General features: G+C 54.3%; 1 protein-coding gene across 1 annotated transcript in view; it reads right to left on the bottom strand.

Moving 5' to 3' along the window:
* TRAM2 (translocation associated membrane protein 2) overlaps positions 1–17,223 on the bottom strand; it is a 76,869-nt gene that overhangs the window by 5,248 nt on the left and 54,398 nt on the right. Inside the window, exons 3-7 of the mRNA XM_008157502.3 lie at positions 10,384–10,493; positions 9,776–9,892; positions 4,255–4,313; positions 2,643–2,727; positions 1,947–2,017 (exon numbers count right to left, since the gene is read on the bottom strand). Of these exons, the coding sequence (XP_008155724.1) occupies positions 1,947–2,017; positions 2,643–2,727; positions 4,255–4,313; positions 9,776–9,892; positions 10,384–10,493 (442 nt within the window). The remainder of the gene's footprint in view (positions 1–1,946; positions 2,018–2,642; positions 2,728–4,254; positions 4,314–9,775; positions 9,893–10,383; positions 10,494–17,223) is intronic.

Raw genomic sequence — 17,223 nt, forward strand, 5'->3', positions numbered from 1 at the left:
ATGGTCAGCTGTCATCCAAATGCAAGTGAAAGCTCAGCCCCGGCTGAACAGCAGGAAGGCATGAGATAACGTGGGAGCCCTCCCCCAGGCGGCCATAAATAAGGGTCCGGCCGATTCCACCCACCGAGACCAAAGTACAAAATCATCACGAAGGTCACTGGATCCTGAGGACGGTCGAGAGAACGACGTGAAAACGCCCCAGTGTCTTCCCGTGGCCTGGAAAGTCCGACACGATCCTGCCCGTGACCTCGGCTCAAACCTCACTTTACGCTCCCTCCCCCTCAGGGCTGTGCACCTGCCGTCCCCTCCGCCTGTCCAGCTCTCCCCAGATCTCCACGTACCTGGCTGCCTCCTGCCTCAACCTGAGCCACCTGCTCGGAGGCTCTCCCTCCCACACCCACAGTGCCCGGAGCGCACGGGGCTGTTACACGGCCCTGCTTTATTTCCTCCAGCGCTCGCACCACCATGGGAAACCCTGTGCACTTATTTCCCGCTGGAACGGACACCCCAGGGGAGCAGGGGCTGCCTCCTTCATCCCGATGCAACTCAGCTCCTGAGGCAGCGCCCGCCCACAGGAAGTCCGTGTTGAGTGAGTGAAGGCCTGCAAAAGCCAAGCTCTTTGCCAAAACGAGACCCCACACCATCCAGCATCTCAAAGGTCTGTCTCCCTTGGGAAACCCTGCAGCCGAGGGCCACTCCTTTCCCTGGATTCACTTCAGAAAACTAGAACAAGGGTGGAGGGGGAAGGCGCTCACACTCCCTAAACGAGCAGAGAGGTGGCTGCACCTTGAACCGGTGCCGGCTTCCCTGGGAACGGGGTGGGGGCGAATTTGAAGGATCTGCTGCTCCCTGTCCTCTCCGTCCGATTCTCGTTACAAAACAAGCATTCACAGGACTCAGTGCAAACAGGGTCAGACACCGGCCCTGTCCTTCCCCGGGACACGTCAGATGCGGAGAAAAACGGACCTTGGAGCACCTCACATCTCTGGGAGGAAGAAGGGACCCGCTAGCAGCAGGAAGCTCTCCTAGGGGGTCCTGCCTGTCCCTGCTCACCCAGCCCTCGTCACACACTGCTGGGGTGACGGCACAGACTGGCTTCCTCAGACCCACTCTGCATGTGACACGGGAGCATCCAACCCAAGAGCAGAGCCAGGCCTGCCCCATGGCTTCGCCCCTCAAGTCCCATCCAGGAATCCTCACTGCCCAAGGCCCCCGAGACAGGACAGACCTGAGAGCCGCCTTCCTCTGACTGCTCCCCCAAGTCCACCCTTCTCAGAGGACGCACTGAGGGCCCAGCAGATGCCGGGCCCCAGGACCCCCAGGTCGCTTAGCAGGAAGTTCGCAGAATGCCGGCCAAACAAAGCCCAGGCTGCTCCCTGGCCTGCGTGGACAACGCTCAAGAAAAACCCAAGTTAGCAGTGGCATATCCAGTGCCTCAATACGAATCTTTTCACGAGAGACACTCCAGACCAAACACTGCAGCAACTCTCTCGGCCTCTGAACAGCCACAGCGGCCGGCCACTCTACATTCGGTGACAAACCCAAGGGAAGGGGTTTCTGCGCTGTGAGCTCTGGCAGCTTCTGCCACTGGACGCGCTGAGGCAGGGCCCCGCCTCCGCTGCCTCCCACCTGCAGAGCACGGACCCGGGGCCGATGTCCCTGGGAAGCCATGCCTGGCTGTCCTGGGTTGGGGCGGTCGCTCTCTGGGTTCCGGTAACAGACAACACGTCACAGTGCCTCTCCTGTCTATCTCTCCGAGACTGAGGATGCTCCACTGAAGACAAAGGAACCTCCTGCCATCTATCTGTGTATTCCCAGGCCTTAGCCCAGGGCTCAGCACACAGAAGGCGTCTAATAAATGCCTGCTCATTGAATCAATGTGTGGAGAGGCGTGCGAACATGAGGGCATGAGGAGCAAGGAGATGTGGCCGGCGGGTCTCACTCACTTGAGAAGGTACGCGCCGGCTATGTGGAGCAGGTACAGGCAAATATACTGGAGCTGGCGGGGAATTTCCTCCTGCAAACAAGAGAGGCAGACAGTGAGTGTGCTGGCTCTCCAAACGCAGAGGCAGGAACACAGAGGGGAGGGGTGAGGGCGGGCCAGGCTTCCTCCTCCTTGCCCCAGGGCTGGGCTGCTTTAACACACAGTCCCAGGTCAGGTGGAGGCCCGTGAGCCCAGGACCGGCAGCTGCGAAGTCTGAGGGCCAGGCAGAGCTTCAGGTTCACAGTCAGAGGGCAGGGTTGGGTTGAGAGAGAAGGGACAGGGACTAAGGAACAGGGTTTTTGGAAATGATTCAGAGGGATGCTATGTAAAAAAAAAAAAAAAAAGTGTGGGAAAGGCATAAACCTCTCCAGCCGCCATCCAGAGATGACAGTTAGATGTCTCCCCTCCCCCCACCTCCCCCCGCCAGCCACACACATGTAAGCGTGGGAGGCAGGCATGAGACGTGCTGGGGGCCTCCTCTCAGGGAGGTCTGTCTTCCTGGGGGACTTCAACAGGTGCCGACTCAGCATTTTATTCAACCCACCAACACTCCCATCACCACCCAGCTCTGGGCTTCTACAGGAAGGGACTGAGATGGCTGGGTAGAGCAGGGGGGAGGGGAGGCCACATGGCTTCGAGCGGGGGACCGAGGACTCACCTTCCGTACCTTCTGGAAGTACAGCTCAGGAAGTGCGTGCAGCCAGTAGGCCAGCTGGCACAGATAGAAAAACTTCACCTGGAAGCTGGAGACAAGGGAGCGAGTCACAGGGAGGGAGGGAGGGGAACGTCCCTGTGGCGCCCGCCTAGCACAGAGAGAGAAGGGCAAGGGCCAGGAGCGAGGGAGGGAAGGGGGTCAGCGAGCACCGGGCTCCTGGGCCTGGGGACCCGGCTCCACAGAGAGGACCACCTCGAGGACACAGGAAGTCCACAGAAAGAAGCAAAAACAAGCCTTGGCCACCCTAGCTGGTTTGGCTCAGTAGATAGAGCGTCAGCCTACAGACTGAAGGGTCCCAGGTTCGATTCCCGTCAAGGGCACATGCCTGGGTTGTGGGCTCGATCCCCAGTAGGTGGTGTGCAGGAGGCAGCTGATCAATGATTCTCTTTTATCACTGATGTTTCTATCTCTCTCCCTTCATATCTGAAATCAATAAAAACATTTAAAAAAAACAAAACAAGCCCCGGCCACTGGCTCAGCTGGTTGGAGCGTTGTCCAGCACACCAAAAGGCTCTGGGTTCGATTCCCAGTCAGGACACATATTGGAGGCAAGTGATCAATGTCTCTCTCTCCCCCTTCCTCTCTCTCTAAAATCAATAAACATATCAAGTGAGAATTTTTTTAAAAATTAAGAAACAAAAATGATGAAAAGGTTGCAGAGGAGGAGGGTCTTAGCCCGGAGAAGGGGAGGAGGAGGAGAGAGCTGACGCTAGAGAGCTCGGTGGAGCAGAGGGCAGGAATATACGTAAGGATGAAAGGACCTGAGGAGCAAAGGGTCTGACGCGGTGTTATTCAACGGGCCTAGGACAGCATGGCGTGGCCTCCCAGGCACCGCGCCCCTGTTGCCCTCCTGCATCTCATCGGAGCAGGGAGGAAGGGCACAGCCGTGGACGGTCGGAAGGAAGGTGTGCCTGAGTGTGAGGGGGTCAGCCAGAGAGCCTGCTGGAGCTGCCCTGCGTCTGTGCCTCACGTGGTTTAGGAGCCTGCTGTAGATGGAACCGGGTCCCCTCAGAATTCAGGCGGACACCCTAGTCCCCAGTGTGATGGTATTAGGAGTGGGGCCTTCAGAAGAGGACTTGGTGATGGGGGCAGAGCCCTTGGGAGTGGCATTAATGTCCCTGTGAAAGAGGCCCCAGAAAGCACCCCTCCACCCGGCCTGGGGGGGACCAGGGAGAGAAATGCTGTCTACGAACAGGAAGTGGCCCTCACCACACCCTGGGCCTGCGGGCACCCTGACCCTGGACTTCCAGCAAGACTGTTGAGAAGCACATTTCTGTGGTTCATCCACCCCCACCCCCAGCCCACGGTGTTCTGTCCAGCAGCCGAGCAGAGACTCCTCTGTGACGGGGGCCAGTGCAGACGACACTTCATTGTGGGAGTCTCCAGGCCAGCAGACTGGGAGACCGGCGGCCCTCCACCAGACTGCGCCCTCACAGGCTCGGTGTGACGGGCCCTCCTTCCAGCTGGCTCCGCGCTATTCCGGACACATTCTGGTAGGAGGGAGCCAGAGGACCGGCTGGTTCCTCCCCGGAGACCAAGCCATGAGGATACTCACGGGAGGTACACGTGTGGGTAGTCTTCCCAGAGGCTCCTCGGGTTTGTTAAATACCCTTCCTGTGGTAGGCGAGAAGAGACGGCATTTAGAGAGGTGAAGGTAAGTAAGACCTGCTGGGGCCCTGGGCACACCCAGGGGTCAGGGGTCAGGGACACATCGAACAACCAGCTGCCAGAGAGAGGGAAGAACAGGAACCGTGAAATGTAGGGCCTTCCTGTGGGGTCCCGCTGGCCAGAGCAGGAGCAGCTCTGTGGGTCAGAGGCCTTCCCTGCAGGCGGGCCTGACTCTCACTAGCTGCACTGGCCTCTGAGCAGGCCCGACCCCGAGCTTTAGCTGCCCCACCTGTAAAATGAGGATAAAAATACTGAACCTCCCAGAGTTACTGTTAGAAATCAGTGGGCCAGCGTATGTTCATGTGGCAGTGTCTACTGCTGTGCCTGGCATGTGGCACTCAGGAAATGCCCATGGAAGGAACAAGCAGCGAGGTGAGGTTGGGGGCCAAGGTGTTCGTGTCCAAGTGGGAACAGAAGATGGCACCTGGGAGGAGGAGCCTGAGACCCTACACTAGGGTGTAAATTAGGACCTGAAAGGACTGTAGCCTCAGAGAAAGAAGAGATGAAGACGATGTCTGCTCACCTTGGGGGGAGGCTGAAAACAGAAATATTATCCCTTGACAATGCATAACCTGAGGTTTGCTTTCATAGGGGTTTGGCGTTCAAATCTATACCACCTGTGTGGTCCGGAAACCCCCTGGCTAAGGAAGCAGCGACAACATTGTGGACCAGAGATACCATCGGGACATCCTCTCATCCACGGCCATGAAGGACTCTCATACATGAACCCTGGCTAACGATGCGTTTATAATCCCAGGTTACAAAGCACGGGAGGAATCAATCCACCACGAGCACGTTGGCTGACCCTGCACTAGGAGGGCAGAGGGGCTGTGTTAGCATGCCTGCATTTCAGAAGCAGGAGAGCAGAGGGCCAGGCAGGAAGGATCTCCTGAAACAAGGTGTTTTCTCAGTAGCACAACGAAAACCTGAGCTGGGCCACCAACCTCGTGGTCGGATAGCCTCAGGCCCAGCTGCTTCAGTAAGTCGGAGCATAAAGTGGGGAGGAGGAGGAGGAGGAGGAGGAGGAAGAGGAGGAGGAGGAGGCAGCGTCCTGTCTATGGCAGGAGTGGGGAACGTCCGGTCTGTGGGCCATATGAGACCGAGAAATCACGTGGTCGGGCCCCACCAAGGCAACCGCAGGCCTTGTATGTGCCGCACAACTCGAAATTCAACACACCTAGGAGCTTTTCTCATAGCAACATTAATTTATAGTAAGTGAGTTACATTAAATGATGTTATAAATATCCAAATGGCCCCTGGCAGCAAAAAGGTTCCCACCCCTGTCTACTGGATCCTCAGTTTATTCCCAAGTGAGGGCCGATCCACCCACCTCCGTGGCGCTAAATGCCCGGGAGTATTCCTCAGCCCCAACCCCACAACCTGGGGCCTCAATAGCACAGCGACCTAACTGACAAGTCCGATCAGGTGCACGCACCAGTGTAGCCATGGTAACGCAGATGTGAAGGAAAGGGTCTCACCCAAACCCTCATGGTTTCATTTCTAGCCTCTTCTCACGACCACCGTCCTCTCCTCCTCAGTCACACACAGACTGGGGCACAGAGGTGGGAGGTTCTGGGCATTCGGGGGTGGTAGGAACGCCTTCCGACACCCACACGGCTGCTATCCCCCTGCCGTTCACTCGCCTGCCTTCACCAGAACATCAGACCCACTCTCTCCACCTCGTTCCATGGAAATCACAGAGGCAGAACGCTCCTTTCTAGAGGAAGCAGCCATCGATGTAAGGAGGGAAGTGAGGTGGGAGAGGAGTGTCTGCCCCGAAAGGACTGGCCGAGAGAGACAGCACTGGGAGAAAGGAAAGCCCAGCTGATCATGTGATTTTAGACAGGAACCCTCCTTGGCTTGGCCCCGTCACTCAGGAGACAAGGAAGTCAGCACTTTGAAGCCAACAAGCAAAGAAAAATGCTGCCTGCTTGCAAATGGCCAGTCCCTGGGGACTGTAGGAGGGGCCGGGGCAGGAGGGCAGGAGGAGCCTGGGACCAATGACTCACCACCTTGGGAACAGCCTTTTCCAGACCTCAGGCCAGGCAGCTGCCTGCAGGGGGGCGGGGGGGGGGGCAGCCTGGGCTGGGGCACCCTCAGAGCTCAGGCATCCAAGTACCCAAGTACCGAGAGCCCTGGGGCCGAGTGTGGCAGAGGGAGCACCTGCAACCCACCCCGAGCCCCGCCCTCCACAGGGCCGCCGGCAGAGGGTCTGGGGAGCTTCTGCAATCCTGCGTCCTCTTTAGTTCCACCTGTGAGCTAAGGGAGGCCTGAGCAAGTGGGGACAAACGCTCCCTTTCCCGCAGCCTTCCTTTTTGGCTTGTGAAAAAGAACCACAGAAACAGCGGGATCCAGTGTAACACAGTCAGCTCCTAGACTCGACATACCCTGTAACATCTGTCCTCGGGAACAGCCGCACACGAAAGCGCCACTCTCAGCGAATGCCAGCTCTGACCCAAGCGCCAGCACTAAAGGTCTCCCCGCTACCAGGTTCGCACTGAGAGCTGGACCTGAGGTTTACAATGTGAAGTGAGGCATCCCCAGGAAGGCAGGCAGGGAGGCCAAATGCCCACCCACCCCGCTTTCCTCGGGGCTGTGTGTGTGTGTGTGTGTGTGTGTGTTGCCCTGACCAAGAGGAGTTCAAAGGTAAGTTAAAAGTCGGAGGTGAGATTCTTATAAAACGGTTGGTTGGCCCAGCCACGCTCCTATCACTCTGCCTGTATAAATAAATGCAGAAAGAAACATCTGAGTCAAACACTGAAATAAAACTGGTTCTTTCTGGAGGGAGGGATTTGAGGGTAAATTTTTGCTTTCATTTTTCATACTTTTTTAAAAAAGTAATCGTCTATGATGTTTATAAAAATAATTCATTATTTTAAAACCTCTTGGGGAAAAAATAAAAGCCATCGAAGTTTGGAGCAAGAAGATGCATTTTTAGTTCATTCATTCTCATAACCAAATGGTTAGGGAGCAGCTCGAGGTCCAGGGGGAGAGACAGACAGCAGAGAATACACACATGAACAAGAAAAACACCCCAGCAACGGGCACAGTGCAGACAACACAAATGGGGGGTCTCTGAGGAGGTGCCATTAGGTGGAGACTTGATAGCAGAAAGGAGCCAGCAGGGGTGGCGGGATGGAGGAGCCAGGGAAGAGCAGTGGGATGAGATGGGACCAGTGAGATGAGATGGGAAGGCCGGCAGGGCCCAGAGCACAGGAGTCGGGAAGAAAATGGTTTCACTGCAAGAAGGACGGGACTTTTAAGCAGGAAAATGCATGGTTTGCTTTGCATTCTGAAAAGATCTGTCTGGCTGAGCAGAAAGGGGTGGGATAGTACAGGCGTGGAAACAGCCTCCTTCTAGAAGGAGGAGGTGCGGTGATCCAGGCAAGAGATGATGGTGGCTCCCCAACCTGGGCACTGACATCTGGGACTGGGTCATTCTTCGTTGTGGGGACTGTCCTGTGCACAGTAGGATATTCAGCAGCATCCCTGGCCTGTACCCACGAGATGCCACTAGCATGTTGCCAACCGTGCCCTGGGGCAGAGTCTCCCCTGAAGAGAACGCTGGCCAGGGAGGGAGGGTGTGTGTGTGTGTGCGCGCGCGCGTGCGCAGGTGGAGGGCAGCTGACAGAACCTCGGTGTGTTCTGGGGGTGGGGTGGGGACCTGCTGATGAACTGACTGTGGAGGGTGAAAGAAAGAGAAGAATCCAGAAAGATGTGTGTCGTAACATAAAAATGTGATTTTTAAACGAAACTAGCTGTTTTCACTCCTTTTACAAAACTGCCCTCTCTTCTTCCTCAGCCACTCTCATTCCAGCCAGAACTGTCCTGTGAGAAAGGCAGGGTGGGTAGGGCCAGGAGCTACGGGGTGTTAGGGGGTGGAGTCACTGGAGTCCAGGGTCCCCCAGGTCTCCATTTCCTGTCGACATGTTGAGTGGGGAACCGGCTGAATAAAAGCCTGTTATGAGCTTTCCCCCTCAAAGTGCTATATTCTCCCAGACTAATTAGCATCATCATTTTCAAGCCCTTGAAGGCAGAGAGAAGCAGACAGAGCAGCCGCATTTCACACCCTGGAAGGGTGCTAAGTAACTTGGCTGTGGGCCTCCAATCTGGCCTCGATGTGTCACAGCTGTGCTGTGCGGCGTCAGGGGAGGCAGAAAGGGTAAGAGTGATTCACTCGGAGATGAGGCAATGCTGCTGCTGAAAGACCAGTTACACGTGGCCCCCGAGCTGTTCTGCCTCCTAGAAGCTCAGGGTCTCCAGAGACAGGCATGAGCCAACCACCGGGGCCGGGGGAGTCTGCAATCAGAAGCACCTAGACTTCCTGGGGCCAGGATGTGTGCCGCACAACGGCAGGGGGCGCTGCTCACACGGCTGCCTGGAAGTCCGCCCCTGGACAGAGCACAGGACAGCCCTGCTCAGGACAGGAGTCTCAGGTCCCGCATTTCACATCCCCCGCGTTCTGTTCAGGAGAACCGTTCTGTGATTGAACGATAACGGAAATAAAAGCAACGCACAGACTTGTCCACTTCTTAGAGAAGATGACGTGAGCGTTCCGCTCTGGGGCAGAGCGCCCGCAGGGAGTGAGTGCTCATCACCGTCAGTGCAGGAAGCAGGACGCAGCAAAGGAAACGTCTAAAACGCCACGGGGCTGCTGGGCTTCTCACGGGACAATGCAGCCCCTGAGAAGTGGCCAGGTTGCAGGCAGGTGGTGCTCCAGGCTGGGAAGTGGGGTGGGGGATGCTAATTAAACACTTCCTAGCAGGACAGGCTGGGTCTCGTTACAGTGAACCCCAAAGGGCTGTCCACATTCTTTTGCTCGAAGGAATTCTGCTGTATCAAAGGCTGTTTGAAATAAGAGTCCCCTGGTTGGAAGGGGAGGTGGGTAACTGGCCCGCCAGGCATCTGTGGGAACGGCACTGACCCTCACAGGACTTGATGTGCGGACAGAGGGCTGCTGGACTTGCCTGCAGGAGGCCAATGCAGTAAAACGGAAAGCACGCTCGACTTAGAACCAGACCCTGGATACTCCACTCCGGAAGCACGTGACCGTGGGCACGCTTTGGAACCTGAGCTTGGGTTTCTGCAATTCTTACCATGGGCGGGCGCCCGAAGGAACATAAATTTGTCTGGTGGGACTGTTTTTGCAGGGCGCCCCGTAACAGGATACAGGGCCATCCAGAGACACAGTACCATTACTGTAACCGCACACAGCAACTACAACAAGTGTTCACCTTGGACAAGATGACTCTCTCCAGCTGTAAAAATGGCATTTGTCTCACTTTGGCCCTCTCACAGTACCGTGAGGACGGAAAGACGGCTTCAGTTCTAAGGAACGGCCCCACGTTTTCCATCCAGCTCCTTCCTCATTTCCTTCCCCGAGGAGAAAAGCCGCGAGGACCACTCACCGTCACCGCCACGTAGAAGCACCAGATCACCGAGCCGAGATGAAAGACAAGCAGCTGTCCAGATTCGTTGAACTTGCTGTGTTTGACCTTGGAGAGATGAAGCCTTTTGCTGATTTTCTAAAGAATAAAGAGAATCCCACATATTAATATACAAGTGTATTGGTAATGGGCAGCTTTCAAACTCCTGCTTCTTCCCACGAAAAAAGGTTCAAGTTGGAAGCCAGCCATAATCCACGTTGTTCAGGGGAGGACTACTGTGTGCACAGAGTGCTACGTGAAGAGAGCATTTAGAGGAAGCAGCGAGGTTAGTGTCCGCAGCCTAGATGTAAAGCAAGCAACCCAACCAGCCTGTGTAGGACAGAACACAGGGACGCTGTCCGTCTTATTTCAGGCAGTTCTCTCCGCACAACAAACACCGCTGTTTCGTGCGCTGGCTAAAGGAGCCCGTGAGAGGGACAGAGACCAAAGTGTGTGAGAGACGGCCAGTCAACAGGACCCACCGGGGCATGAAATCGGGGGTGACGAGGTTCAGAGCTCCTCCCGGGTGAGCTCCTGCGGCCCACGCATCTCCCCCGTTTCTGGTTTCGGAATCTAGACGCCTCACTTACGTCTAAAATGTACTCCTGAACCACAGCGTGCAGGATGATGGTGATGAAGATGTAGAACAGGATTGTGACCAGGTCCTTCGGCCCGTAGTGGTAGTGCACGGTCTCGCTGTCTGAGGAGGTAAGAAGAGCCACGTCAGCATTCCTGGGGCGAGGAAGCGCTCTGGGACCCCAAACTGAAAGCAGACCTGGATGCGTCATCAGTGCTTTCCTTTTGAAGAAAGAGTTTCTTCCCCAGAATCCTACCTCTGGCCTTGACCCTGGGAAAGTGCCCACGGGGAGGGCTCAGGGGAACCAAACACACGCCAATGTGTGATGGCTCCACCTCCTGAGCCTGGGCAGGAGAGCACAGTGGTCACAAGCCAGGGGCTGGAGACAGCCCATTGCGATCACTCCCGGGCTGTGTGTCTACGGAGAAGTGACCACCCCTGTGCAGGGGAGGGCAGTTAGGGGTGAGGTCAGGCCGGCAGGGGAGGGCAGTTGGGGGTGAGATCCAGCCGGCAGGGGAGGGCCGTTGAGCTGCAGTTTCTTCCCCTGTGAATAGGACTGTAGTTAGACTTCATCAGGGAGGCACAGCACAGGGGTTCATAGTGTGGACTGAGAAGCCCGAGTTGGTATCACAGCTGCCATTTACTTCCTATGTGACTCTGGGGCACCTCTAATGTGTGGCCTTTCTGTGCCTCAGTTTCCTCATCTGTAAAATGAAGGTAACAGCAGTTTCTGTATCATAAGGTTATTGTGAGAATTAGATGACTTAATGCAAAGTGCTTAGAATAGTATCTGCTACATATGTATTTGCTACTATTTGTGTTGTTGATGTTAGGAGAAGTACACTATCTATACTAATAAAAGGGTAATATGCTAATTAGACTCGGTCGACCAGCCATCTTCCAGACGTCTGACTTCCTTCTGGACAAAGCCATGGTGGTGGGCACCAAGGCAGAGAGGGCAGTTGGGGGCAAGATCAGGCCAGCAGGGGAGGGCAGTTGGGGGCAAGATCAGGCCGGCAGGGGAAGGCAGTTGGGGGCAAGATCAGGCCAGCAGGGGAGGGCCCTTGGGGGTGAGATCACTTTGGCAGGGGAGGGCAGTTAGGGGTGAGATCAGGCCGGCAGGGGAGGGCAGTTGGGGGTGAGATCCAGCCGGCAGGGGAGGGCCGTTGGGGGTAAGATCAGGCCGGCAGGGTAGGGCCGTTGGGGATGAGATCAGGTCGGCAGGGGAGGGCAGTTGGGGGCGAGATCAGGATGGCAAGGGAGAGCAGTTAGGGGTGAGATCAGGCTGGCAGGGGAGGGCAGTTGGGGGTGAGATCCAGCCGGCAGGGGAGGGTCATTGGGGGTGAGATCAGGCCAGCAGGGGAGGGCAGTTGGGGGCGAGATCAGGATGGCAGGGGAGGGCAGTTAGGGGTGATTAGGCAGGCAGAGGCAGTTGGGGTGAGATCAGTTTAGCAGGGGAGAGCAGTTGGGGGCGATCAGGCAGGCAGGCAGAGAGGTTAGGAGCGATCAGGCAGGCAGGCAAAAGGGTTAGGGGTGATTAGGCAGGCAGGCAGAGGGGTTAGGGACAATCAGGAAGGCAGGAAGAGGTAGTTAGGGGCAATCAGGCAGGGAGGCAGGTGAGCAGTTAGGAGCCAGCGGTCCCAGATTGCGAGAGGGAAGTCCGACTGCCATTTTAGGCTCAAGCCCTGTGGGATTGGGCCTAAACCGGCAGTCGGACATCCCCCAACGGGTCCCTGATTGGAGAGGGTGCAGGCTGGGCTGAGGGAACCCCCCAGCCCACCTCGTGCATGAATTTCGTGCACCAGACCATTAGTTCTATATAATAAAAGGCTAATATGCAAATCAACCAAACAGCAGAACGACCAGTCACTATGACGGGCACTGACCACCAGGGGGCAGACACTTAATGCAGGGGCTGCCCCCAGGTGGTCAGTGCGCTCCTACAGGGGGAGCACCTCTCAGCCAGAAGCCAGGCTCACAGCTGGTGAGCACAGCAGCGGTGGCGGTAGCCTCTCCTGCCTCCACAGCAGCGCTAAGGATGTCCAACTGCCGGCTTAGGCCCAGGGGGAGCGGGCCTAAGCCATCAGTCGGATATTCCCCAAGGGCTCCCAGACTGTGAAAGGGTGCAGGGCTGAGGAACCCGCCCCCCGGGCCTCTGGTTATGAGAATAAAATAAGATAATTTTCAGGCAAGATGGTTATCACAGTGCCTATGACGATGGTGAACATGCAATAAATGGTTTATGAAAATATTATTTAATAGTAATCAACTGGAATCCTAGATATAGTAAGTCTTCCGAAGCTCAGCTAGTACAGTCTCTTTCTCCATGGACAGAGGACTTACACCCACGTCTGAGTAGCAGGCACAGGGCTGCCAGAGTTTGTGAACTTGGGCCTGGATGGCTGCTGCTCGGTAACTGCCCTCCCACCAGCAGACACACTGGCCGCCCTTCCAGCTGTGCTGCATTCTCGCTGAGTCACACGCATGAGTCATCGCCCTGCTGGGATGCAGTCACCAGCAGGAAGGTGAGTTTCAGGGTGGCCTCAGACAAAGCAGAGCCCGTTAGGTCACTGAGAGTCAACCGCAGCCTCCGACACCCTGGGCTGGGGGACTGTGACAGCGGGCAGGGGTGAGGGGGATGGCAAGACAGGGAGCACATGAACTCTGAAACCAGACACACTTTCCTTTTTCCTCTCCCTGCTCCTTTCTTCAAAGACGTACTCTGTGAGAGGCACTGGGCTAGCTGTTGAAATAGGGACAGAAGACTCTGCCTGGGCCGCAGGATGCACAGACCCACAAGGAGACTGAAATAAATGTCCCGCTACCTACAAACAGGCACATGGTACCAAGAGGTAAACACAGAAACACAGGGAGCCAAGGCAGGCCAGGCCTGACTCCGGCTGGGTGAAGCAGTGAGGTAGCAGGTCAGGGTGAACAGAATCCCGGGAGTAAGTAGGGGTCATCCCAGGCAGAGGGGGTGGCATCAGCAAAGAATGCAGGGAATGAGGCTGGAATGCGACAGGAATGGGGAGGTGGTCATGGCAGGTGATGGGGCCGCTGTGAGTGGCCTGGGTGCCACGTGAAAGGGTGTGGGCTTTATCCTGAAGGCTAGATGGAGACATTGAAGAATTCAAATTCAACAAGAAAATGATAAAATGGGGGTTTTGGAAAGTTTACTCTGGCAGCAGTGACCAGCATGGAGCCAGGAGGTAAAGACACCACAGGGAGCTGTCGCAGGAGTGGTCCAGGTGAGGATTGGTCCAAGTGAGTAGCTCAGAGAGCAGGAAAGAGAGGGCGGGAGAGGGGAGGCTGCCAGGGACAGAACTGATAAGATTAGCTGGTGACCCTCCGAAGGGCCTGAGATATGGGGGGGCGGGGTGGTGGGTCAGGCACTGAGGATGGAGGAGAAGACCAGCAGAGGGAGGAGAGATGGATGTGGGGCTAGCCTCCTTCCTGTCATCCATCTGTAAAGCTCGATGACATTTTCCCCGCCTCCTTCAGAAGGGAGGATCAAAGGAGACTAATTAATTAGATGGCAGCATATTTTGGAATTATAAAATCACTAGCCACATGCAAAGTTTCATCATCAAGACCAGCATAATTAGGCAAAATGGGAGTCATACTAAACACCAAAAAAAGCACAGTCCAAAAGCAGTGAAATCATACATTTCAATGGATTATCCATTTTAAAACCTATTCAGGGTCCTGCCATTCTCCACCCCAAGTGCCCAAAGAGATGGTTGCAAAGAGATGTGACTATAGCCCTAAATCCTTCTTGAGACAAGAATGAATGTACGATTAATACATTACTTTGTTCCTTCGCTGTTGAGAGCTACATGCATGTTTGCTCATCAACCAATCAACCATGTCCAAGGCTCCATGCTGGGCACTGAGGAGATGGCAATGAGCAAGGCGGGCATGACCCTGCCCTTTTGGAGCTTAGCAGGTCGCATCCAACTCTCCTATACTGAAAAACCGGAGGCCAAAGAATGCTACAGCAACAAAAACAAGCAATTACTCTAAAAATATCTATTCAATGGGCTTTAATAGGTATTTCTCTAAGTAAGATATACCAATGGGCAACAGGTACACGAAAAGGCGCTCAACATCACTATCATTAGGAAAATGCAAACCGAAACGACAGGGAGACACCACCTCACACGCATTAGAATGGCCATAACGCGGGTGGTGGGGGGTAAAAACAAACAGAAAATAACAGGTGTTGGCGAGGATGTGTATCAATTAGAATCTGTGCATTGTTTGTGGGAATATAAAATGGTACAGTCACTGTGGAAAACAGTATGGTGGTTCCTCAAAGTTTAAAACAGAACTATCACATGATCCAGCAATCCAACTTCTGGATATATACTCCAAAGAACTGGGATGAGGGTCTTGAAGAGACATTTGCACACCCTTGTTCATAGCAGCATTATTCAACAGCCAAGGGTGGGAACAACCAAGTGTCTATCAACAGATGAGTGGAGAAACAAAATGTGGTTCTACACAAAAAAGAATATGATTTACCTTAAAAAGGAAGGAAATCCTGTCACATAACAGCATAGATGCAGCTAAAGGACACTATGCTAAACAAGCCAGTCATGAAGAGATAAATACTGTATGATTCCATCATATGAAGTTCCTAAAGTAGTCAAACTCATAGACACAGAAAGTAGAATGGCCCTGGCCGGTTTGGCTCAGTGGATAGAGTATCGGACCATGGACTGAAAGGTCCCAGGTTCAATTCCAGTCAAGGGCATGTACATGGGTTGCAGGCTTAATCCCGGCCCTGGTCGGAGTGTGTGTGGGAGGCAACCAATTGATGTGTCTCTATCACATCAATGTTTCTCTCTTTTTCTATCTCTCCTGCTCCCTTCCACTCACTCTAAAAATCAATGGGAAAATATCCTCGGGTGAGGATTAATTAAAGAAAAAATGAAGTAGAATGATGGTTGCTAGGGGATGGGAAAAGGGGAATGGAGAATTGCTGTTTAATGGGTACAAAGTTTCAGTTTTGCAAGATTCTTTGCCCAACAATATGAATGTACTTAACACTACTGAAATGGACACTTAGAAATGGCAAAGACTGTAAATTTTATATTACCGTATTTTCCGGCGTATAAGACGAATGGGCGTATAAGATTTTCCTGGGTTAAAAAGTCGTCTTATATGCCGGAAAATACGGTAGTCCAATATATCTAATCCATTATATCTAATCCCATCAATATAGTCCAATATATCGTATTTTCCGGCGTATAAAATGACTTTTTAACCCAGGAAAATCTTATAAGCCCAGTCGTCTTATACACCGGAAAGTACGGTATACTAGAGGCCCGGTGCACAAATTTGTGCACGGGTGGGGTCCAGCCGGCCTGCCCTGATTGGCGCTGATTGAGTTGGGTCTGCGGGCAGTTGGCCAGCAGGCCCTGCCCCCTGGTTGAACCCGGGTCAAGGGGACAATTTGCATGTTAGCCTTTTATTATATAGGATGCATTTCACCACAATTTAAAACAGACACCAGCAGCCTGGTGTGATAAATGCTTTGACATAGAGTGAAGGCTGAGGGGGAAATAACAAGGAGCAGAAGCCTCACGGAGGGTGAAGAGGACAGAGAAGCTGAGGAGTGCAGAGGGGAGAGCTCGGGAGGGCGGGTGGGCTGAGGAATGAGGTGAAGGTAGAGAGCAGGGCGGGGGCGGGGGGGCAGGCTGCAGAGGTACAGGCCCTGGGACCAAGGGCCCGCTTACGTGAAAAGCTACTGGAGGATATTAGTTACACACATATTTATAACGATCCCTCTCCTGCCATATGTTGAATGGGTTAGAGAGGCAGGGAGAGGTTAGAAGGCGCCTGCAGGGATCCTGGGCCGGGGTGGCGGTGGGGGCCTGCACTAGGAAGGCGGCAGAGCGGTGGAGAGAAGACAAGTTCGGAGAGATGTGGGTGACGGAATCAAAAGCAGCAGCTGATGGACTGGCTGTGGAGAAGGATCCCAAAGCTCCTTCTGCCATCTCATCTGTACCCGGGAGGCCTCCGTGCTCTCACAATTCTTCAACGTGTGCTGTCTTGCTTGATCCTCAGAACCATCTCATAAGATAAGCAAGGAAAGCGAATGAAGAAACAGGATCCAGAGAGTGAAGGGACATGGGCCATTTCTCAAGTCTCCCACTGTCCAAAAGCCATCTTGGGGTCAACTCGACCCCCTCATGACCTCCCCAGGCCCCGAATACTTACTGGTAAGAAGCCGCCCCTTTGATCTCTGTCTCCTACAATCCTAACAAGCAGTATCACATGCAAACACCCCAAAGTTGTGCTCTGATTCATACGCGTTCTCTCTCTGCTTCCCCTTATGTGCAGGAAAGTAAATTGGTTTGACCCCGTCTGCTCTCTTTCCACAGAGCTATGGAGGCTGGAACTCTGTGTTCTTCTAGGAGGCTATACACAAACTGATGGTTTTGATTCTTTCCTTTTTCAATTTTTGGTTGCTCATGAATTCTTATAAAAACCCCCTCCCTACCCCAGTTCCAGCTCCCACTCCCCCGTCCCATGAGCTCGCTAAAAGAACGGCAGTGGTTTGGCAGGAACCTGAATAATTCTTTAGAAGAGCAAGTGTCGGCATGTCTCTGAGCTCGCAGACCAGAGAGGTGATTCTGGTCACAAGTCACAGCAAAAGGCCTACAGGGACCAGGTGGGCAGCACAAACGAGCCAAGTGGTCCAGGTGCCTGAAGATAAATCCTTTCCATGCAGAGTACACAGAGGTCCCTTCCACAGTACACTTTCCACTGCTTTTCCTTCAACGTGCCACCCTCTTGGCCTATCTTTCCCATTTCCACCAGGACAGAGGAACACGTTTAGGAAACA

The sequence above is a fragment of the Eptesicus fuscus genome, chromosome 10 (assembly GCF_027574615.1).
Source record: "Eptesicus fuscus isolate TK198812 chromosome 10, DD_ASM_mEF_20220401, whole genome shotgun sequence".
Classification (NCBI taxonomy): Eukaryota; Metazoa; Chordata; class Mammalia; order Chiroptera; family Vespertilionidae; genus Eptesicus; species Eptesicus fuscus.